Source organism: Lontra canadensis, unplaced genomic scaffold (genome assembly GCF_010015895.1).
Source record: "Lontra canadensis isolate GAN:19392208 unplaced genomic scaffold, GSC_riverotter_1.0 scaffold12, whole genome shotgun sequence".
NCBI classification, from domain to species: Eukaryota; Metazoa; Chordata; class Mammalia; order Carnivora; family Mustelidae; genus Lontra; species Lontra canadensis.
This window is the reverse complement of record NW_022631006.1, coordinates 10,208,256-10,232,087: the sequence shown is the minus strand read 5'-3', so window position 1 is coordinate 10,232,087 and position 23,832 is coordinate 10,208,256. Positions and strand designations below refer to the sequence as shown.

At 39.0% G+C, this 23,832-nt stretch overlaps 1 protein-coding gene across 5 annotated transcripts in view; it reads right to left on the bottom strand.

Moving 5' to 3' along the window:
- DMXL2 (Dmx like 2) overlaps positions 1 to 23,025 on the bottom strand; it is a 157,459-nt gene extending 134,434 nt beyond the window's left edge. For 2 of the 5 annotated variants that reach the window (XM_032856483.1, XM_032856485.1), the window contains exon 1: positions 22,615 to 23,025. In XM_032856483.1, coding sequence (XP_032712374.1) covers positions 22,615 to 22,701 — 87 coding nt within the window. In that variant the 5' untranslated portion in view covers positions 22,702 to 23,025. Of the gene's footprint in view, positions 1 to 16,794; positions 16,813 to 22,614 lie in introns of those variants that run through there. The other 3 variants (XM_032856482.1, XM_032856484.1, XM_032856486.1) reach the window with 2 other exon arrangements.
- Positions 23,026 to 23,832: the final 807 nt, after the last annotated feature.

Sequence of the window (23,832 nt, the reverse complement as noted above, 5' to 3'; positions counted from 1 at the left end):
GTCTCCCTCTGTAATGTCTTCCCAGTTTTCCCTCCCTTCCCCTATGATCCTCTGTGCCATTTCTTATATTTCACATATGAGTGAAACCGTATGATAATTATCTTTCTCTGACTGACTTATTTCACTCAGCATAAGACCCTCCAGTTCCATTCACACTGATGTAAATGGAAAATTTCATCACTTTTTGATGGTTGAGTAATATTCCAGTGTGTGTGTGTGTGTGTGTGTGTGTGTGTGTGTGTGTGTAACAGCACATCTTCTTTATTCGTTCATCTGTTGATGGACATCTGGGCTCTTTCCATAGTTTGGCTATTGTGGACATAGCTGCTATAAACATTGGAGTACTGGTGTCCCTTCAGATCACTACATTTGTACCTTTGGGGTACATATCTGGTACTGTAATTGATGGGTCATAGAGTAGCTCTATTTTCAACTTCTTCAGGACATTGGTCCATTTTTTTAACTAAGTCTTTAGTATTGTTGCTCTGAATGATTTGTAAGAGCTCTTTATAGATTAAGGAAACTCATCCTTTGTCATACATAACTAAAAAATTTTTTTAAAATGAACAAAATGCCTGAACTAAAAATATATTAAGCAAAGGACATATCATTATCTCTTCATTGAAATAGTATATTTATATAATACACAATTCCAATTTGAAAAGTTTAGTAAATAGATCACAATAGGCCATGGACTATTTTAAAAGCCCAATTTATGTATCACCAGCTAACTATACATTTACATATAATAAATACACAAAATTAATGAGATTTTTCAAAATAAAATTGAAGTCTACAAAAATAACAGTACTTATCAGCAATATATTCAATCAACCTCACTTGTCTTCCTACAGGTTTCTATACCTAAAATCAAAGCCTTAACTATTATCAACTACTGCCCACCACCACTATCCCCCGAAAGAGATAAGCCTTCGGCCGATCAGACAGAAGTCCATACTACATTTAGAAAAGGGGAGAGGGTAGTCCTTGAGCAAACAGCCCTTCTTTCCACATGACTAAGAAAAGACTTTACTAATATGATTCAATCATCCTAACAGCCTAAAGTCCACTCAAGAATGCTGAATGAGGAAAAAAAAAAAAAAGAATGCTGAATGAGCAGAATAAATAAATGAGAAGGAAACTAAATAGTATGCAAAAAGCTTAGAGCAAAAAAATTACCCCAGGTCAAGAGACAGGTGAAACAACGTCAGAAATAATACAATAATAACTACATGTGCAATAACCAAAGGGGATTGCTCCTTTTAGAAACAACTCACATCAAGAAATGCAAAATTAACAGTCTACTTATAGTAGTAGAAAAAAGACAAGCTGCAAGTAGTATACTGAGGGAAACATAAAGTTAATAATACATAAAAACAAAAATCTATGGCTGAAAAAATAGAAGAAAACTTAAATACTACAAGTGGAAAAAAAAGAAATACTGCAAGTGTTTGTGATTAAATGGTAAGAGACAAAATAATTCATTTTAATTTCTTCCTAACAACCTAAAGAAGCAACAGATCTGAAAGTAAAATTTTAATTAAAACTTTAAATTTAAAAAAGAACAATCTTAAGTATTAGTCAGGAAGTAGCCAATTTTGATAATTTACTGACAAAATAGATGGAGCTATATAACAAACCTCTAAATATGAAGCTAAAGAGGAACAGACACCTGCAGTACAAACTAAGCTTATTTCTATAAACCTGAACAAAGAACAAAAACAGGGGTTTTTAAAAATTCACTGATGCTAGTAAATAATCTGAAAAGCAAATGAGACTTTGTAAAGAGAAATATGCAATAATTAATTACTTTCCTCTAATTAACTATTACAAAATCAGGTCTATCTCCAGCTTGCATGCATTTTCACCAAAAAGTAGGTCTGGAGGTAGAAATAAAAAATCATCTCTTCTAAATATGTCAGTGCTAAGAACAGACCACTCAAAGTATTACTTACCAAAAATTTCTAAGGGAAATCACAGCGGTATTGGTAAAAGTCCCCTGGACAGGCCAACATGTATAAAAGCCTAGAGCCACCTTTCAGCTTCAGATTTGTTCTCTAAACCTTGGGATATGTAACAATTTGCTTCATAAAGAATAAAGAAGTAAAAGACTACTTTTTAAATGGCTACTTTTAAAGAAATAAAATTTTTTACATTAAATTATAAGAAATGCAGAAAATAAGTAACTCTATATTTTGTTCCTTAATTTGTTAATACATTTTACATTTAAAGAATTTTAAAGTTGGCAGCTCTTTCTGCCCACAGGTTCTGCCCCCATGCTTTAATAAAACCACCTTTCTGCACTGTTTCAACAGAAAAGGAATTTTAAAGTTATTAGTACATTAATATGTACCGTTATTAATATGTAATATTTGGCAACTTCCACTTATTTTGTAACTACTGGAAATTTCCATTCATTTAACTTAAGTATTGATATTTTGAGGGAGTTGGCCCTGACAGTGTTCTAAAAAATATTTCCCAAATGATATGATTAAGCTATTAAATTATAATTAAACTCTCAGTACTGTCAATATGATGGAAAGAATATATTCCTGAGAATGTAGAGGTGTTAATACTGACTATGACAATCTCTATAGATATTTCCTTCACCAGCCAAATGAAAGATTGTGACTAGATCGCTTCTGAGGCCGCTTGCAATTTTTAAGCTGTAATTCTGTGCATAAACTTGCAGTCCTAATGAAAAGAGAAAATAATTCAGTGTACACTATTCTGCATAGAGCCCCAGCTAAATGTTCTTTATGTTGTAACTCCTTTTCTTACTCACAGCTGACAGGATGTGAGGATGGTCCAAAGTAATAAACAGTGGCTATCAGCCAGCTGAAGGAGATGGCCTAGGTCAAGCAAAGTATTCTCTGAAGAATTTAAAACAAAAGACCCAGAATTAGCATGAAAAGTTAAGCTGAAAAGTCATAAATGTTCAGGGATAAATCAGCAACTTGAAACTGAAACCAACAGCTTAAGAAGTGAATGGATCAGATATCCAAAGACAGAATTCATGAAAAAATAAGTATATAAAACCTCTAAGAGAAGGCAGTCTTGATTCTACGAGTCTCATCACCCTGAAGCCCAATTGCTCCTCCTTGATGGCTCACTGACATAAACCTTGCTTTTACTTCAGTTCGTCTGTCCCTTGCCTTAACTAGAACCAAAACTGGTACAAAGATTGGGAATATGCAGAGCAGGGCTTCGAAGAAAATGTGGAATTGGCTATGATTAGGGAATTAGAGTAGGGAATGCAATGAGGATCCTAGTTTGGAAAGCTAGAAAAATAGATATATAAAAGAGATACAGTTACGTAAAGCAGTCACCTATGATCCTCTAGGACCTAGAATATGCCAGGCATACATCCTTTTATTGTGCTTTTGCTTTACTGCATTTCACAGAAACTGTTTTTTACAAACTGAAGGTTTGTGGCAGCCCTGCATCAAGCAAATCTATTGATGCCATTTTTCCAAGAGCATGTGCTCACTTACAGCTGTGTCATATTTGGCAATTCCCACAGTATTTCAAGCTTTTTCATTATTATTATAGTTGGCATGGGACCTGTGATCAGTTATCTTTAATATTATTGTAATTTTTCTGGAGTACAATAACCAAGTCCATATAAGACAGCAAACTTAATAAATGTATGTGTTGACTGCTCCACTGAGCAGCCATTCCCCCACCTGTCTCCCTCTCCTTGGGCATCCCTGTTCTGAGACACAATATTACAATGAGGCTAATGAATAACCCAATGATGACCTCCAAGTGTCCAAATGGAAGAAAGAGTTGCGCATCTCTCACTTTAAATCAAAAGCTAGAAATGATTAAGCTTAGTGAGGAAGGTATGTCTAAAGCTAAGATAGGCCAAAAGGCAGGCCTCTTGTGTCAAACAGCTAGCCAAGTTGTGGATGCAAAGGAAAAGTTCTTGAAGGAAATTACAAGTGTTACTCTAGTGAACACATGAGTGATAAGGAAGTGATATGCTGTTATGGAGAAAGTTTTATTGGTCTAGATAGAAGATCAAAGAAACCAAAACATTCCCTTGAACCAAAGCCTAATCCAGGGCAAACCCCTGACTGTCTTTAATTCTACGAAGGCTGAGAGAGGTGAGGAAGCTGCAGAAGTAAGTGCAGAGCTCGAAGAGGCTAGGTCATGAAATTTAAGGAAAAAAGCCATCTCCATGACATAAAAGTCCAAGGCAAAGCAGGAAGTGCTGATGTGGAAGCAGCATCAAGTCGTCCAGAAGATCGAGCAACCATCACTAGCAAAGATGGCTCCTTATGTTGGAAGACGCTGTTTAGGACTTTCATAGCTAGAGAGAAGTCAATTAAAAAATGAAGCTCAATCTACTCTGTTCACACCTTCTTTATCCATTCATCTATTCATGGACACTTGGGTTGCTTCCATATCTTGGCAATTCTAAATAATGCTGCAGTAAACACATGAGTCCATATATCTTTCCAAATTAGTGTTCTCATTTTCTTTGGGTAAATACCTAGCAGCAGAATTACTAGATCATATGGTAATTCTGTTTTTAAGTTTGTTTTTGAACATTTTTTATTTAAACTCAATTAACATACAATTGGCTTCAGAGGTACAGGCCTCTGATTCATCGTCTTATGTAATACCCAGTGCTCATTATATCATGTGCCCTCCTTAATGTCCATTACCCAGTTACCCTATCCCTTTACCCCCTTCCTCTCCAACAACCCTCAGTTTGCTTCCTATGATTGAGAGTCTCTTTATGGTTTGTCTCCCTCTCTGGTTTTGTCTTGTTTAATTTTTTCCTCTATTTCCCTATGATCTTCTCTTTTGTTTCTTAAATTCCACATTTAGTGAGATCATATGGTAATTGTCTCTTATTGGCTTATTTTGCTTAGCATAACACCCTCTAGTTCTGTACACATCATTGCAAATGGCAATATTTCATTTTTTATGGCTGCATAATGTTCCTGTGTGTGTGTGTCTGTGTCTGTGTGTATACACCACATCTTCTTTATCCATTCATCTGATCATAGACATCTGGGCTCTTCCCACAATTTGGCTATTGTGGACATTGTTGCTAAAAGCATTGGGGTGCAGGTGCCCCTTCAGATCACTATCTTTGTATCTTTGGGGTAAATACCCAGTCATTTTCAACTTTTTTGAGGAACATCCTTACTGTTTTCCACAATGACAGTACCAATTTACATTCCTACAAAAAATGCACGAGGACTCTTTTTTCTCTACATCTTTGCCAATACTTGTTATTTCTTCTCTTTTTGATTTTAGCTATTCTGGCAGGTATGATACCTTATTGTGGTCTAGACTTATGTTTCCCTGATGATTAATGATGCTGATCATTTTTCATATGTTTGTTGGCCATGTGTATGTGTTCTTTGGAAAAATATCTATTCAGGTCCTCTGCCCATTTTTTAATCATATTTTCTTTGGTACTGAGTGTATATAGGAAAAACTCACAGCTAACATCATACTCAATGGTAAAAACTTGAGAGCTTTCCCTCTAAGATCAGAAACAAGTCAAGGGTGTCTACTGTTGCCATTTTTATCCAACCAGTATGGAAGCTCTGGCCACAGTAATCAGACAAGAAAAAGAAATAAAAGGTAACCATATTGGAGAAGAAGAGGTTAAATGTCACTATTTGCAGATGACATGATAACTTACATAACAAACCCTAAAGACTCCACCAAAAAACTACTAGAAATAGTAAATAAACTCAGTGAAGTTACAGAATACAAAATAAATACGCAGAAATCAGCTCTGTCTCTATACACTAATAACAAAGTAGCAGAAAGAGAAAATAAGAAAACAATCCCATTTACAACTGTACCAAAGACAATAAAATACCTAGAAACAAACTTACACAAGATGAAAGACCTGTACTCGGGGAAACTATAAAACACTGATGAAAGAACTGGACATGACACAAATAGAAAGATACTCCATTCTCATGGACTGGAAGAATTAATATTGTTAAAATACCCATACTACCCAAAGCAATCTATAGATTCAAGGAACTCCCTATCAAAATACCAATGTTTTTCACAGAACTAGAACAAATAATCCTAAAACACATACAGAACACAAAAGACCCAGAATAGCCAACACAATCCTGAAAAAGAAGAAAGATGGAGGTATCAGAATCCCAGATTTCAAGATGTACTATAAAGATGCAGTAATCAAAACAATATGGTACTGGCACAAAAACAGACACAAAGATCAATGGAACAGAATAGGGAGCCCAGAAATAGACCCATGCTTATATGGTCAGTTAATCTATGATAAAGGAAGCAATAACGTACAATAGGGAAGACAGTCTCTTCAACAAATGGTGTTGAGAAAATGGGACAGCTACATGCAAAAGAATGAAACTGGGAGCAGCTGGGTGGTACAGTCACTGAGGCATCTGACTCTTTGTTTCAACTCAGGTCATGATCTCAGAATCATGGGATCAAGCCCTGCATCAGGCCCCATGCTCAACATGGAATCCACTTAAAATACTATATCTCTCTCCCTATGCCCCTGCCCCTCCCCAGACTCTCTCTCTAATAAAAAAAATCTTTATTTAAAAAAAAAAAGAATGAAACTGGACCACTATATTATTTTTTAAAAATCAAAATCAAAATAGATTAAAGACCAGGACACCTGGGTGGTTCAGTCAGTTAAGTTTCTACCTCCAGCTGAGGTCCTAATCACCAGGGTTCTGGGATCGAGTCCCACATCAGGCTACCTGCTCAGAGGGGAGTCTGCTTCTCCCTCCCCGCCCCACCACTCATGCTCTCTCAAAAAATGAACAAAATCCTTGAGAAAAAAATAGATTAGGGGCGCCTGGGTGGCTCAGTGGGTTAAAGCCTCTGCCTTCGGCTCACGTCCTGATCCCAGGGTCCTGGATCGACCCCGCATCGGGCTCTCTGCTCAGCCAAGAGCCTGCTTCCTCCTCTCTCTCTCTCTCTGCCTGCCTCTCTGCCTACTTGTGATCTCTGTCTGTCAAATAAATAAATAAATAAATAACTTTGGGGGGGGGGGAAAAGGAAAAAATATCAAAATTTGAAGTCCACTGTACCAGAACAGTTTAACTAAAGTTAGGATGAAACCAAGAAGCAAAAAAAAAGAGCTCCAAAAGAACCATTTACTTTTGGCTGAAGAAGTAGGGTAAAAGACTTAGTTTTCAAAGAGAGGGATGGAGAATTCCCTATTTATCCTTCATTTCTCCTTTCTCCATTTTTTCACATCCCAGTCCCCAAGCAATCCCACAGCTCCCATACGAGAAGCTATGATTCCAAGAGAGTGAGGTGAACCCCCATTGTTTTTCTTCTTTCCCTGTCCTAATGCTATTTGGCACTGAACACATGTACATTCCCAGGAAGTACAGTGCAGAATAACTAGAGCCTCAACTTTGCAACAAAGAAACCAAAAAGGGGAGCCCCAGAAACCAGAAAGTACCAGGGAAATCACAGAAAGGGAAGAGTTCAGAAGAATGAGCCTATAAACTTTGTTTATAAATTCCTGGGCTCATTCCCAGGCAACAAATGCATGGATCATACCTTGCCAACAAAAGAGCAAAAACCTGAAGAACTGAACTACAGGAGAGGCCACTGACCAGGTTCTTTACTGGCCACTAGGTGGAACATACACTGGGTATATTTAACTAGGACTGCAAAGGCTTTAAAAATGGAACTGACATTGAAACCCACAGAAGGCTGGTCAGAATTTTCTGCCTGAATCCAAACAGGCAGACTGCCTGCTAAAACAAAAAATATCAACATTCTCAATAGGATTTACACAAGATCCAACGTTTCATAACATAATTCTTTTAAAAGTCCAGGTTACAATCCAAAATTATTCAGCAATACAAAGAACTAAGAAAATCTCGAACACCTGGGTAGCTCAGTCAGTTAAGCGTCCAACTCTTGATTTTGGCTCAGGTCATAATCTCAGGGTTGTGAGATTAAGCCCTGCATCCGGCTCCACGACGGGCATTCAGCCTGCTTAACATTCTCTCTCTCCCTCAGTCCCCCACCACACTCATACACTCTCTAAAAACAAACAAAAACCCCCAACTCACAATGGAAAAAAGCAATCAACAGACCAATATGTTGACATTATCAGACAAAAACATGAAAGTGGCCAAAATAAAAATGTTCAAAGAGATACAGGTCAACATTCTCAAATCAGTAATCTAAGCTTCCATCCTAATCAATCAGAAAAGGAAAGCAAAACAAATTCAAAGCATGCAGAAGGCAGGAAATAATAAAGAGCAAAAATCAATGAAATTGAGAACAGAAAAATCATAGAAAATATGAATGAAATCAAAATCTGATTATTTGAAAAAGAACAATAAAACATATAAATCTCTAGAAGGACAAAGAAAAAGAGAAAAGAAACAAGTTATCGATATGAGGAATAAAGGAGGGAATACCAATACTAATCTCGCAGACATTAAAGAGAAAATACATAAATGCTATATGCAATTCTACACACATAAATACGACAAAGGAATGGATGAAAAAGACTAATTCCTCTAGAACCAGAAACTATAAAACCACACCTAAGATGAAATATATTACCTGAAAAGTCCTTTAACTATTAAATCAAATGTGTCATACCAAACCTCCTGAAAAGAAAACTCCAAGCCCAGAGGTTTCACTGGAAAATTCTCCTAACATTTAAAGAATAAATGACATGAACTCTACATGACCACTGACAGAAAATAGAAAAGGAATACCTCTAAACTCATTTTATAAAACCAGCATTACAATGATACCAAGAACAAACAAACAAAAAACAATGTAAAGAAAAAAAACTATAGGGGCGCCTGGCTCAGTGGGTTGAGAGTCTGCCTTCAGCTCAGGTCATGATCTTGGGATCCTGGGATCGATCCCTGCATCAGGCTCCCTGCTCATCAGAGTCCACTACTCCTTCTCCCTCTGCTTCCCACTTGAGCGTTCACACTCTTTCTCTCAAATAAATAAAATCTTAAAAAAAAAACCCACTATAGCTCAACATCCGTAATAAACATAATGCAAAAAACCTCAATAAAATACTAGCAAATTGAATCTAACCATACATAAAAAGAATAATATACCAGTAATACAAAGCTAATTCATTTTGCAAAAGTCAATCAATGTAATCCACCACATTAACAGTCTAAAGAAGAAAAACCACGTGACCATATTAATCAGTGAAGAAAAAACATCCGACAATATTCAAGACCCCTCCGTGATAAAAAAAAAAAATTTCTCGGCAAAAAAACAAATAGAAGGAAACTTGCTCAATCTTATAAAGGACATCTACAAAAACAACAAAACCTAGTACTAGTCAGTACAGTAAGTGCAATAAAGCAAATTAGACATGACTGAAATAGGATTAGCAAATGGATTAGAAGAAACTATCCAGAGTGCTGCAGAGAAGGATAAAAAGAAAATACAAAGGAAAGGATATTAGACACAAAAATAAAGTGACAAGGTCCAATATGTTTAGTCTCATAAGGTCAATGGGGTAGAGGCAATTTTTGAGGCGATATCAGCTGAAATTTTTCCATATTTGATAAAATACATCAATTCACACATTCAAAAATCTCAAAAGCCCCAAACAGGATTGAAAAAATATATACGCACAACTAGACACAACATAGTAAAACTTCAGAAAGACGAAGAAAAAAATTCTTAAAAACTGCTAGAGAAAAAAATACAACTTTTAAAGAAGCAGTAGGCTGGTAACTGGCTTCTCAACAGAAACAATAAGAGGCCACCTTTAAGGTGGCAAAAAGAAAATACTGTCATACTCTACCTAGCAAAAGTATCTCTCAACAACAAAACAAAATAGACATTTTCATTCAAAAAAATAAAAAAAATGACATTACAACACCAACAGATCCACACCAAAGGAAATTCTAAAGTTTCTCCAAGAAGAAAGAAAATTATTCCAAATGGACTGTGAAAGATGCAGGAAGGAATGAAGAGTAAGGTAATTATAAATATACAGGTAAATGTAAATAACTACTGTCTATATCAAATAAGTCTTACAGAATTTGTAAACATGAATAGACTTATCACAGAAGGACAGATTACAAGCAGGAAGAAAGTAAAAAACAATACAAAGAGTGCTTGTATTGTTTAAAGGACTATAAAGCCTCAGCCAGCTATGGCAAGTTAAATGGTAACTTAAGAACGCTATTGTAATTTCTAAGGTAAAAGCAGAGTATATAACTTCAGGAAAAATTTTACAGAGAAAAAATGGAATGAAAAAAAAAATATTCGGGGCATCTCAGTGGCTCAGTTCATTTAGCATCTGCCTTCGGCTCAGGTCATGATCTCAGGGTCCCAGGATCAAACCCCACATTGGGCTCCCTGCTCAATGGGGAACTGCTTCCTTCCTCTCTCTCTGCCCTTCCCCCAGCTCATGCTCCTTTGTGTGTGTGTGTATGCGTGTGTGTATGTGTGTGTGTCTCTCTCGCTCTTGCACTCTCACTCTCTCAAATAAATAAAATCTTTTAAAAAATAGCTTTGTGATAAGCAAATACAGTTAAGTCTTAAGAATATGAAATTTACATTCTTAAATGCATGTATTAGAAAGAAAGACTGAAATGAGCTAAACATTTATCTCAATAAGTTAGGTAGAAAATAGCAAAATAAATCCAAATAATGTAGAAAGAAGGAAATAATTTAAAATAAGAATTAATGAAATAGATAATATGTAATAAAACTAGTAAATGTAGAAGTAGTTTATTTTAAAAGAATAAATTTTAAAAGTGAATAAATTTCCATTAAAGAAGAAGAGAAGGCACAAATAATAAATGGCAGTAAGAAGAAAAGAAGCAATATACCAGATGCTGGAGACTTTAAAAAGATAGTTAAGAGGTTGCTGCAAACAATTTTATACAAAAAATTTGAAAATCTACACAAGGAATAAATCCTTGGAAAAATAATGATCTAAAACTTATTCTGGAAAAAAAGGACAGATAAACATTCTCACATGAGGTCTAGGTCCAATTTACCAAAATGTTAGGAGGGGTTATCTCTGGATTATACCATTACAAATGATTTTATCTTTCTCCTGTATTGTTCAAATAATCTACAAGGCCATATGAATGAGCAGGGGTTCCAGTGTTAATTCTGTCTTGGATCTATCTGTGTCTTTGATTAAATCCTTTAATTCTCAGATCTAAAATTCTTGTACTACATCAAAGTGTGAAATATTTCATGTACCAATTTAACACACAAGATTGACAATACCACCATTTCAAAAGAAAAAAAAATGTTTTTTTTTTCCTATATACCAACCACATACAACTGACACTATTAAATACTGCCAGAAAGAAGGGCTACAGCTCAGTTTCTCTATGACCAAAGTCAGCACTTTGGTAGATGACCCCCAGTTTAACTAGTTTATATCTTAAAACAACATACACCAACTCCTCTTGTATAGCAGTGCACATTTATATAACTGGTTGACCTTAGAGGGTAGACACAATGCCTATGTCCTCAAATATTTTTTTGCGTAAAGGATAACCATGAAGTTATGCTAATCTACTGGGGAATGGAAACTTCCCTTACTTTCCTTTTTATTTTCTATTATTTCAACTTTGTCTGAATTATGAGTTCTTTATAATGCCATTATTACATTAATGATTTTTTAAAGTAAAAAAATTGGGTTCTTTTATGGTTTTTGTTTGCTTTTTTGTTTTTAATGGCCAAATTGGGCTTTTTATTTTTATCTAAATTTTATAAAATTTTTCCAGCATAAAATTATGATACCCATATTTGAATGCTCCATTTGTCTACATATTGGAATATTATTCAAATGACTTTCTAAAGAGAATCTTGCTTCTACCCAATACTCCTTTGGCTGAGTTTAGCACCACCAAGTAGGGCAGCCACCTCTACAATGTCTTTGCAGGCTCCCCAGTCTTCAACTCCAGGCCTAGCTCAACTGATTGTTAAAACATGTAACTCTTAAAATGCAGAATCAACACAATCCAAGGATTAGGCTAATTTCCAATTTTTTTATGTAATGAGGTCTTTTAAAAGCTAATTAAGGAAAAGGGGAGAACTGCTTGATGGGCACTGTCACTTCTTTCAATACATAATATACATCCTTAGATTAAACCAGACCAGAGACACCTGTGTGGCTCAGTCAGTTAAGTGTCTGCCTCTGGCTCAGATCATGATCTAAGGGTCCTGGGATGGAGTCCCCCATCAGGTTCCTTGCTCAGCATGGAGCCTGCTTCTCCCTCTGCCTCCTTCTCCCCCTGCTTGTACGGTCACTCTGACAAATAAATAAATAAAATCTTTTAAAATAAATAAATAAATAAGCAAACAAACCAGATCAGCAAAGCTTTGTACCTGAATGGTAATTATCAGCTCTCCCTGCTCCCATCCTATAAAATGCCATCGAGCTATATCAAAAGATGCTATAAAAAACAGTATTATAAGGGCGCCTGGGTGACTCTGTCAGTTAAGTACCTGCCTTCTGTTCGGGTCATGATCCCGGGGTCCTGGGATCGAGCCCCTGGGATTGAGCATCAGGCTCTTTTCCCGCTCCCTCTGCCACACCCCCTGCTTGTGCTCGCGCCCGCTCTGTCAAATAAATAAAATCTTCAGAAAAAAACAGTGTTATAAAAGTGGTCACTATGGGGGCACCTGGGTGGCTCAGTGGGTTAAGCCTCTGCCTTCAGCTCAGGTCATGATCTGCTTCCTCCTCTCTCTCTGCCTGCCTCTCTGCCTACTTTGATCTCTCTGTCAAATAAATAAAATAATCTTTTTAAAAAAAAGTGGTCATATCAGGGAAATACAAATCAAAACCACAATGAGATACCACCTCACACCAGTCAGAATGGCTAAAATTAACAAGTCAGGAAGTGACAGATGCTGGAGAGGATGCAGAGAAAGGGGAACCCTCCTACACTGTTGGTGGGAATGCAAGCTGGTGCAACCACTCTGGAAAACAGCATGGAGGTTCCTCAAAATGTTGAAAATAGAACTGCCCTATGACCCAGCAATTGCACTGCTGGGTATTTACCCTAAAGATACAAACGTAGTGATCCGAAGGGGCACGTGCACCCGAATGTTTATAGCAGCAATGTCTACAATAGCCAAACTATGGAAAGAACCTAGATGTCCATCAACAGACGAATGGATAAAGAAGATGTGGTATATATACACAATGGAATACTATGCAGCCATCAAAAGAAATGAAATCTTGCCATTTGTGACGACGTGGATGGAACTAGAGGGTATCATGCTTAGCGAAATAAGTCAATCGGAGAAAGACAACTATCATATGATCTCCTTGATATGAGGGAGAGGAGATGCAACATGGGGGGTTAAGGGGGTAGGAGAAGAGTAAATGAAACAAGATGGGATTCGGAGGGAGACAAACCATAAGTGACTCTCAATCTCACAAAACAAACTGAGGGTTGATGGGGGGACGGGGGTTGGGGGGGTGGGGTTATGGACATTGGGGAGGGTATGTGCTATGGTGAGTGCTGTGAAGTGTGTAAACCTGGCGATTCACAGACCTGTACCCCTGGGGATAAAAATATATGTTTATAAAAAATAAAATTAAAAAAAAAAGTGGTCACTATGTTTACTATAAATATGTCCTGTATTACACTAACTGCCCTTTCCATACACTATTGTATTGGGTACTTCTTGCACCCAATAAATTTTTGTTCTAGGTGCTAAAGAAATAAAACTAAAGGGCATTTAGGGCACTCAGGTATTTTCTCTGAGTGAAAAAAAGCCATTTAAAAGTTTTAAACATGGAACTAACAAGATTTGATTATATTTTAACAGAATCATTCTGACTACTATTGAGAAGAAACTGAAGGAGGGTAAGGCTGAAGGCAAACAAGGCAGGAAGACCTGTTAAGAACCTACTGCCATAATCCTAGAGATGATGGTGTCTTGGATCAGGGTGGTATCAGTACAGATAAGAAATGGTCAGATTCTGGGGCACCTGGGTGGCTCAGTGGGTTAAGCGGCTGCCTTAGGCTCGGGTCATGATCCCAGGTTCCTGGGATCAAGTCCCACATCGGGCTCCCTGCTCAGTGGACAGCCTGCTTCTCCCTCTCCCTCTGCCTGCTGCTCTGCCTACTTGTGCTCTCTGTCAAATAAACAGATGAAATCTAAAAAAAAAAAAAAAAAGAAGAAAAAAAAAGAAATGGTGGGGTGCCTGGGTGGCTCAGTGGGTTAAGCGGCTGCCTTAGGCTCGGGTCATGATCCCAGGTTCCTGGGATCGAGCCCCGCATCGGGCTCTCTGCTCAGCGGGGAGCCTGCTTCCTCCTCTCTCTCTGCCTGCCTCTCTGCCTGCTTGTGATCTCTCTCTGTCAAATAAATAAATAAAATCTTTAAAAAAAAAAAAAAAAGAAATGGTAAGATTCTGGATCCATCTTGAATGTATAGCCAATGTAATTTGCCAATATTAGATATGAGGCATAAATGAAAGAAAGGAGTGAAAGATTCCAAGTGAACTGAAAAGAAAAAGAGAAGTAGCCATTTACTGATTTAGGGAAGGCTGGAGAAGGAGAATGTTATGAGGATAGGGATTCTGAGATAGCTATTAGATATTCAAGAGGGAGATGACAAAGTCATAGCTAGATATAGAGGTCTGGAATCAGGCTGAGAGGGAGCAGGTAAAAGTGGAGGAAATCCAAGAGAGCTGTTGAAGAAAGTATTTCAATAAGAAAGAAAAAGCAGGGCCCCTGGGTGACAGCTTCCCGCTGTCTTTGACTGCCTCTCTGCCTACTTGTGACCTCTCCCTGTCAAATAAATAAATAAAAATTTTTAAAAAAAGAAAGAAAGAAAGAAAAAGCAATTTTACGGGAGAGAAAAATAGAAACTGCTAACACAATGCCCTTGAGTAGATAAAAGATAAGAACTAGGGTATCAATCAAGATTTCTCAAAACTTCTAGAGTATTGACATGGGGGGGGGAGGCGGCTGTCCTCTGCATTGTATGACATTTATCAGGATCTGTAGCCTTTCTGCTGTAGATGCCTGTCGGCCCCCAACAACCCTGTCACAATAATCAAAAATGTCTCCAGATATGTCTCTGAATATCCCCTAGGGAGCAAACTCACTCCCAGTCTATTTTTTTTTTAAGATTTTATTTATTTATTTGACAGAGATCACAAGTAGGCAGAGAGGCAGGCAGAGAGAGAGGAAGAAGCAGGCTCCCCGCTGAGCAGAGAGCCCGATGCGGGGCTCGATCCCAGGACCCTGAGATCATGACCTGAGCGGAAGACAGAGGCTTTAACCCACTGAGCCACCCAGGCGCCCCTCTCACTCCCAGTTTAAAGCCACAAGTATAAGTGGACGAAATGGCCTTTGCTGGAAATACTGACATTTCATGTACATTAAAGGCATGAAAGAAGATGCAATGGGCAGAGTACAGTATAATTTGAGTATCTCTCTCTGATTAGATCCTCGTTAAGTATACACGCAGAAAGGCCAGAGAAAACAAGGAATTGCTAGCATATCACAAAACTCATTACTCCAAGGAAATGTTATATCACAAAACTCATTACTCCAAGGAAAATGTTAGTATTTTGTTCTTGAACTACAGCTAACATATAAGCTATGTCTATCTTTGAACTGAATCTAAGCCAAAACTTCTATGTGTTTTTGGGTCCGTCCACGCCCCCTTCCATAATGCCTACATAGTCTCAAGCTTCCTGGGTTTCTCTTAAAATCACAGGATGAAAACATAATGACTTAGCACAAATTAAATTAAATGTACTGGGGCGCCTGGCTGGCGCAGATAGTAGAGCACGCAACTCTTGATCTTGGGGTCTTGAGTTCAAGCCCCATGTTAGGTATGGAGCCTAATTTAAACTAAAAATTAATTAATTAAATGTTACCATTTCTGAGAAGTCTCACTTTTTAGAGGGGGCAGTCCTAATGGGACATCTTCAATGACAATCTAAGAGGATATTATTTATGGGTCTCAAATCATTCCCCCAAATTACCATGTAGTATTTAAAGAAGTCTCACTCTATCCACTGACACTTTTGTACCTACTGACTTCTCTACCAGAGGTATATAAGATAACCATCTTATTCTGCAGGTGCTTAGAATGGGAGGAGAGGGGGCCACTGAACAACCCCTTAGCAATCATGAAATGAGAAGGTTTGAGAATAGAAAAGCCCAGGCAACTGGGTTCACATATATACATCAAGTTCCAAGATAACAGGAGCTATGTCTAAGAGAAAGAAAATACAGTCATAACACCTGTGTAAGTTGCACTTGCTTCCTCAATAACCGGTTCTATATCCTGTTACATAATGAATTACAGTTTCAGAGCAAATATATGAAAGGACTCTACAAATTTAAGAAGACTGAAAGCCCTAAAATTTCTATTAAAATATTTGGCTTCCAAACTTGTTTTAAAAAATAACCCACAAGCCTGAAGAGCCTTATTAAATGTGAATTACAGATATTTTCTATCATTATCCCCTTTTAAATACTGCTTTGCTTTCTATCATAGTAGGAAATTAAATTGCTCAGGCATGACTTGTTTTTCCACTGTGCCATTGCGGTTGTAACCCAACACCCTGTGCCCTTTTTGATAATTAAATACTCAGACTCCGATTTGTTCTAAAAACTTCCCAAGACCCAAGGTAAGATACTGATTGTAATTCCTAAAGTTGTCTTTTAAATATTCCAAATCCTAAGAACATAAAGCAAAGGAGTAAGTATATCTAGAGCATGGAAAGCTTCAACACAACCACAATGGCCCCATCTTCCACTTCATACTGTACTGTGACAGTCCCAGGCAACTACCACCTACCATACGCTGAAGATACAATCATGAATACACGCCACCTTCTCAACCGTGGGCCCAAAGAAGACACACAACTTCATAAACACTCTGCATGGCTTCTTCTCTGAGCCAGAAGGGAGGTCAAACTCCCTAACTGTAAAGTCAGATAACAATCCTATACATATCAGTGGAGGAGCAATATACAACAGACTCCAGAGCTATTACTTTAGCACAATCACTGTATGTTTCCAGTCCATTCGCCCTGTTGCCTCTTGGAAATCTCTCAAGAACTCCAAATGATGTTCCTTCAAGGTCTAAATACTTTAAAAGATCCTAAGTTAAGAACCTCATGTTACAGATGAAAAACCTAATAATAAGTTTGAGTTATTCAGGGTCATAGAAGTAGTTGGTCTCTAACTTCTCATCTCTAAGGAGGCATTATTTGAGACTTGTACCAGAGTTTCTGGGTAGCTTCTAAGAGTCTCACCTCTATAAGGCAGAAGGCTAACAATCTGTAAGTAAAAACTTACACAACCTCATATTTATCTACAGGCTCACACTAAACGCGAGCCCGCAAACTCTGAAGATATCGATTTAGATAAACAAGAAGTTACTTTCCAGGAACAAACAAGCCAACTTCTCTTAGAGAACAACTCCATTCTAAATTCTTAACTATTGCTTTTTCCTTTACTATCAGCACAGGTTGTAATAGCTGTATGAGTTGTTATGTGCACTGATAACTGACAAGCACAGAAGCATTTTTCTGTCCAACTTCCCATTCTCCTGGCCAAATGTGATCTCTTATTCTTGAATTCCCACAAAGAATATGAGTGCCTCACAACACTACACAGCCAGTGGGCTGTGGTTAGGTACATGTCTTAACTCTCCAAGGAGATTGCCAGGTTCCTATACTTCTTTAATAAATTCCCTAAGATCAGTATTACGTGTTTTTGTTCTTCTGTTACCACTGTTGTTCATCTCCACAGAGCCTGACACACCTATGTGCTCAAGAAACCTGTGCTAAATGTATAAACAGGTTGATCATTTCAAAGTTTGATGTTGCCCTAATTCTAGGACTGGAATGTTATTATACCACAGTAGAATTAAAATGTATCTAAATTCCAGAAAAAGAGGTCATATAACAGTAACTTCTAACTTTTAAATGAATGTTTTTTCATTCATTACTAGCTTTCCGGTGGTGCTCTAAGGAAAAAAAATAAAAGTTAGGAAATGCCAGAACACATTTTCCTAAAAAGTTATGGGTTGCAAATTATATTTTTCAGCATTCTGTTAGTGTTTTCTTATTTAATAAGGAAGTCTTGTGTTTTATTTTTTTATTGCTTCGTGAAGGAACAATCACCCAATAATTTATCCTTTATATTACATTATTCCTTGGCTTTTGTTGTTCTTGCCACTCAGAAAGGCCTAATACCTGTCTTTACAACTGTCAATCTTACGTGAAATCTTTTATGTTCCCAATTATATGTGATCTCTTTCATCTGCCTTACATCATAGCTATGTACATCATTTTTAATCTCTATGAGTAGGTGATAAACCGAGTGGTAATGACTAATTTTTGTAAACTTTAATAAATGTGTTGAATTCCTATCAGACTGGAATAACATCAACTGCCCTTATACATCTGAAAATACAGTCTGTACCCCTTAAAGTCAAAATGTGAAAAAAATTAATTATATTAATTGTATTATAAGGTGCTATCATTATTTCAATTGATATTTTAATACAGAAAATTTTTTAAAATAAAGACTAAAAATTAATATTAATAATGTACTATCATTATTTTAATTGATATTTTAATACTTACAAAAAAAATTTTTTAATACTAAAGACTATTTTCCAGGGAAGCAATAAAAAACATAAATAAGGAAAATTTACACTATCTGTTACATTAAGCCTTAAAACATTCACTTATAGATAAGAAGGTAGTTGGGAATGTCTCAATGGCAAAATGTAGTACAACAAAGCTCATACATAGTTTAAAAAAAAAAATCAGCTCCTTGGCCTATCTGGGTCCTGATCTATTACAGGATAACAGTATCCCCATAACTTAGCTAACACACTGAAAAGAACAGAATGATCAAAAGGTGATATATACAACCACATTTATAACATCACATTTTTAAAAACCACTACCTGCCCAAATGGAAGTGAAAACCATCATAGCATGTGTTAGCACTATAGATACACACCACTGGGACTGTCCACTACAAACTGTACCATCATGACAACACAGCACCGACTGGGACACGGTGACATAAGCAGTCATTCACAAGCCAGATGATCACACCACCCACTACCCACCACGCACAGTGGAATATGTATAACACACTGTTTTTCAATTACGATATCATAAACGCTTCAAATTCCTTTAAGAATAGTTCCTTCTTTAAAAAAACTTAAAATTATAGACTCTGAAATAAAAGATCTACCCTATTTTGAAAAGATCCTCAGGTTATCATGAAAGACAGCATTAGCTAAAAACCACTGTCTGGCTGCAAGACAGTCAGTCTTTCTTACTACACTGGCCATATCTATGTCTTCCAAACACATGCACACACCCTCCAAAGCAAGCACTCTGATAGGAAAAAAACATACTACGGAGAAAAGCCTACCAGATGTGAAGTCACAGGACCTCCATTCCAGTCCTGGCTGGTCCCTTTTTCAGTCATCTGACTCAGAACTAAAGTTTTTTATCTGATTGCTATACAAATCAAATGGCACACTCTATGTAAAGGAGCTCTACTTTTGTGGGTTTTTTTTTTTATTTTTTTGTATTACTGTAGGCATTCAAATAATTGTTAGCTGAGTCTAGAATACTTAAATACAGCTTGTTCTCACTTTTTTTTTTTTAAGAGAATCTGTTCTTCTTCGAGTCCAAAAGGTCATTTCTAGTTCATGGCAAAATTATAACTGCATCAGTGCCCTCAAAATTAAAATATTAAAAGGAGATGGTGTGCAACAAGGGTCTATAAATGCCAAAGGGCCAAATCAATCAGAATCATAGGCAGGAATCCTAAACCAAGTAAATTTTGAGTCATATTCGGGAAAATAAAAAGCAAGAATTCTCGTGTTGCAACATAAACATGTAGGATATGGGGCACCTGGGTGGCTCAGTAGGTTAAACATCAGACTCTTGCTTTTGGCTCACATCATGATCTCAGGGTTGCGAGATGGAGCCCAAATACATCTGACTCCACACTCAGTGGGGAGTTTGCTTCTCTCCCTCTCTCTTTGCCCCTCCCCCCACTTGTTTTCTCTCTCTCTTTTCAATAAATCTTTTAAGATGTAGGATTGAGGGGCACCTGGGTGGCTCAGTGGGTTAAAGTCTCTGCCTTCGGCTCCGGTTGTGATCCCGAGGTCTGGGATGGAGCCCCACCTCGGGCTCTCTGCTCGGCAGGGAGCCTGCCTCTCCTCTCTCTGTTCCTGCCTCTCTGCCTACTTGTGATTTCTGTCTGTCAAATAAATAAATAAAAATCTAAAAAAAAAAAAAAAGATGTAGGATCAAGTAAGATGATTAGTAGGTCTATAGCAGAGGGGCTAAGATGAGGAGAACATATAATCAAATATAAAGTCAAAGATGGCAGAACATCTGACAAGTTTAAGCTTCATAACACATCCATTAGGAACAACTTAACAGTCCTGAGCCAAGAATGATATGGTGAAATGGTATTTGAGAAAAACTATCCCAGCAGCTGTGTGGAGGATAAACTGATCAGAGAGGAGTATAAGGGAAACCAGTTTAGAAGTGTTTATGTTAAGTAATACAATTTAGGTTCTACAATAAGGTGGTAACTAAGATGATAAAAAGGGATAAATCTGGGATAGCTGGGTGGCTCAGTAGGTTAAACATCTACCTTTGATTCAGGTCATGATCCCAGGGTCCGGGGTTGGAGTCCTGCATCAGGGCTCCTTGCTCAGTGGGGAACCTTCTTCTCCCTCTGCTTCTACCCCTCCCCCTTCTTGTGCTCGAGTGTGCTCTCTCACTCTGACAAAAATAATAAACCAAAAGAAAGAAAGAGAGAGAGAGAGAGAGAGAAAGAGAGAAAGGGAGAAGGGAGAAATCTGATACACACTGCAGAGAGTCAATCACCCTTGGTGATAGGGTGAATTAGGGAGGTGGTAAAAGACTTGAAAATGATTTCAAGGACCTGGTCATGGGTGGCCTACAGTATAACCACACCTGCGCAATGCTAACAGTTCTTGCATTAGCTTTTCCAGACTGCACCTGAATTTGTTTAGCTCTATTCAACATTCCCACAATGAGACAGACACTGTTCCACTTTAGATGAAAACAAAAAACTACCACCACTATGATAGTGTGGAAATACCCCATAACCTAAGGTTCCAGACATCTTGATGCAGGAAGCCTACTCTTCCAAGCTAGGAAACTTCCTCCCCACCTACACAACTGGGGAAAGGGAAATTTCTTCTATGCCCCAAAATGTTTCTATACACTTGAAGTCCAAGCTCAACTCTATGGATTTTTAGGTCACATGGATGCAAAACACAAATGACACCACTGATAGGGTCATGTGTAACAATATAAGTCAGGCAAATTATATCCTTAAAGGTCCATTCTAAACTGAAACAAAGCCAAGTTGAAATCCATTTAAAAATTAAAATCGCCAAAAGGCAACCTTATGTTATTTTTAATGTATCATAATGATAAATTCTGTTCCAGAATGCACTGTGCTACATAATGATTCTGCAGTTTTGCTGGAGCTTTTATTTCTGCAGCTTTAAAAACATGTTGTTGGAAAGCAGACATCAAAGTGTCTTCCTTGTCTTAAAAGCATACCATTATGCTATTTCCAGTTTTATCAAGTATAAGTTATCAATAACATTGTGTATTTAATCAAGATTTTATTGCTTACAGTGCCTTCCAAGGAGGACCCAGTATAAACTTAATACAGAAAAGGAACTCAGGTTGATCCATGGGAGTCTATCTATGAGTAGAAAGAAGCTCTAGGGCTTAGTTTGAATTAGCTATACTAACAACATCCATTCTCCAAAAGGACTGATCCGTCCAAGCTCATTCAGAAAACATGCCTTTTTCATCGAGATCTGAAAGGTTCTAACACGTTATCGTTTACACACATTTTACTCGCACAAACAACAGCAACAACAAAAAACACTTATAAAATTTTTGCATTGCCTTAGTTTAAAAACAAATAAACCAGCCTACCTTGCAAAGGATTAAATATTACCTAGGAAGGATACCAAACTGATCTCGTGATAAATAGCTTTCCAGGCCACTGTCACTCTAACCCTTCCATTTAGATTTTTCGGGGGCAAAGAATGAAATTTTTTATTTCCTTGTTGGAATTAATATCTGCATTAGGAGATAAAGAAGGTCGCGTAGTATCGGGTTTAAAGCCACAGGCTCCAGCGCTCCTCGCAGCCCTAACGCGGCGGGCAGGGGGAGCCAGGTGCAGCATCGCCTCCATGCTCCGAGACGAGACCAAGTCTTGGCCTCCACGCCGAGAGCAGGTGCGAAACGGACGCTCAGGGTTTCGGCGATTGCAACCATCTTCCTCCACCGCAGACCCGAGGCCGCCCTAGGAGAGGAACCTTCTAGTCCAGTCATCCCCGGGGGCCCGTTGGCTGAGGGCGGACAGTGCGGTAGATTCCTAATCCTTTTCCCTGAAGGGTAATTTCCTACACCAGCCGCAGGACTCACAGTCCCACGCCCGCCCCCCAAAACTGAGCTGCAAAGGGGGCGCAGGTGGGGCCCACCAGCCCCTCAGTGCCTCCCCGGAGAGGCGTGGGCCGAGACGGGGATCTCGGCTCCGGGTCTCTCCCCCTTGAGCTCCCGACGCCGCTCACCGTGAAGGGGACATCCCCGACGCTGCCCACGGAGTAGCAGTTGTCCCCAGGGTTGACAGCCCCGGTGAGGACCTGATGCAGATGCATCTCCGAAGCCCGGGCTGGCAAGGGACTGCGCGAGAGAAGTGACGAGCCCCGCGCCCGACTGCGAGAGCGCTTCTCCCTCCGCCTCCCTGGGGACCCACCCCGCGGCGGCTCCGGCTTAACGCCTCGCCCCGCTCTTGCCTTCCCCCTTCCTTGTCCCTGCCATGGGAGCTCCTCGACCGCTGCGGCCGCCCGGATCGCCGCTCGGCTGCGGAAATGCCCGGATGCTCCCACTGCCTGCTGCACCGGCGCACAAATGCGGGAGGAGCGCAAGGGTGCGTGTGAGGCGGAGGCGGGGGGGCCGCCGGGGTAGCGCGTGAGCCGGGAGCGTGCTGGAAAGGACGCTCCGCCCGAGGGAGAAGGGCGGTGCGCGCGTCCACCCTCGAGGGAGCTACAGTAGAGTGGGAGGGTAAACCCCTCCTCCAGCTGCTGGGCTCTTAGCTCAGTCCCGCTCCCCGCCCCGCGTTTGCGCGTGCGCGCGCAGTGGTTTCCAGGGCAATTGCGCGCGCCGCGTGGACCCTGGTCCCGGGATTGCGCGCGCAGACGTGCGGGAGTTCCCTCGGAGCCTCCCGACTGCGGCCAGTGGGGGCGGGGCACGTAGCAGTTCTTCTCTGGGGACACGCCTGGGTTCTGTCGTACGCTCCCGAGTACACTGTGTGATGGTCCGGGCAGTTGACCTCAGGAGGACGCCAGTCACCGGGAAATTCCACCTCAGAAAATCTTAGATCCTGTAGGGCTTTTTGACAGTACCGAGCGTAAGGTATTTAATTTTACATAAACAATAAAGATACCTTGCAAGTATTTGGAGAAGCCATACTCCCCTGACAGCAAATTATTTTGCTCCCACCTTTTGTCATGGATGTTCTAGATAGCGAAAGGGCCCCCTAGAGACAGGTGACTCCTCTAGACTCTTTTCCATGCGTGATGTCACGGAATTGCAGAATCGTCTGATTTTTCGAAACTATAGGCTAAACTTTCGGTGAGGATACAGGACTCAGATCCCTGCTCCAGGTAAATCCATCACCAATTTTTGAATCTATACTGCGTATAAGTCACTAGGGCAGGGGAACAGAAGGGATTCCAAAGCACAGCTATCTAAAAAAAAAAAAAAAAAAAAGACGCCAAAAGTGTTGT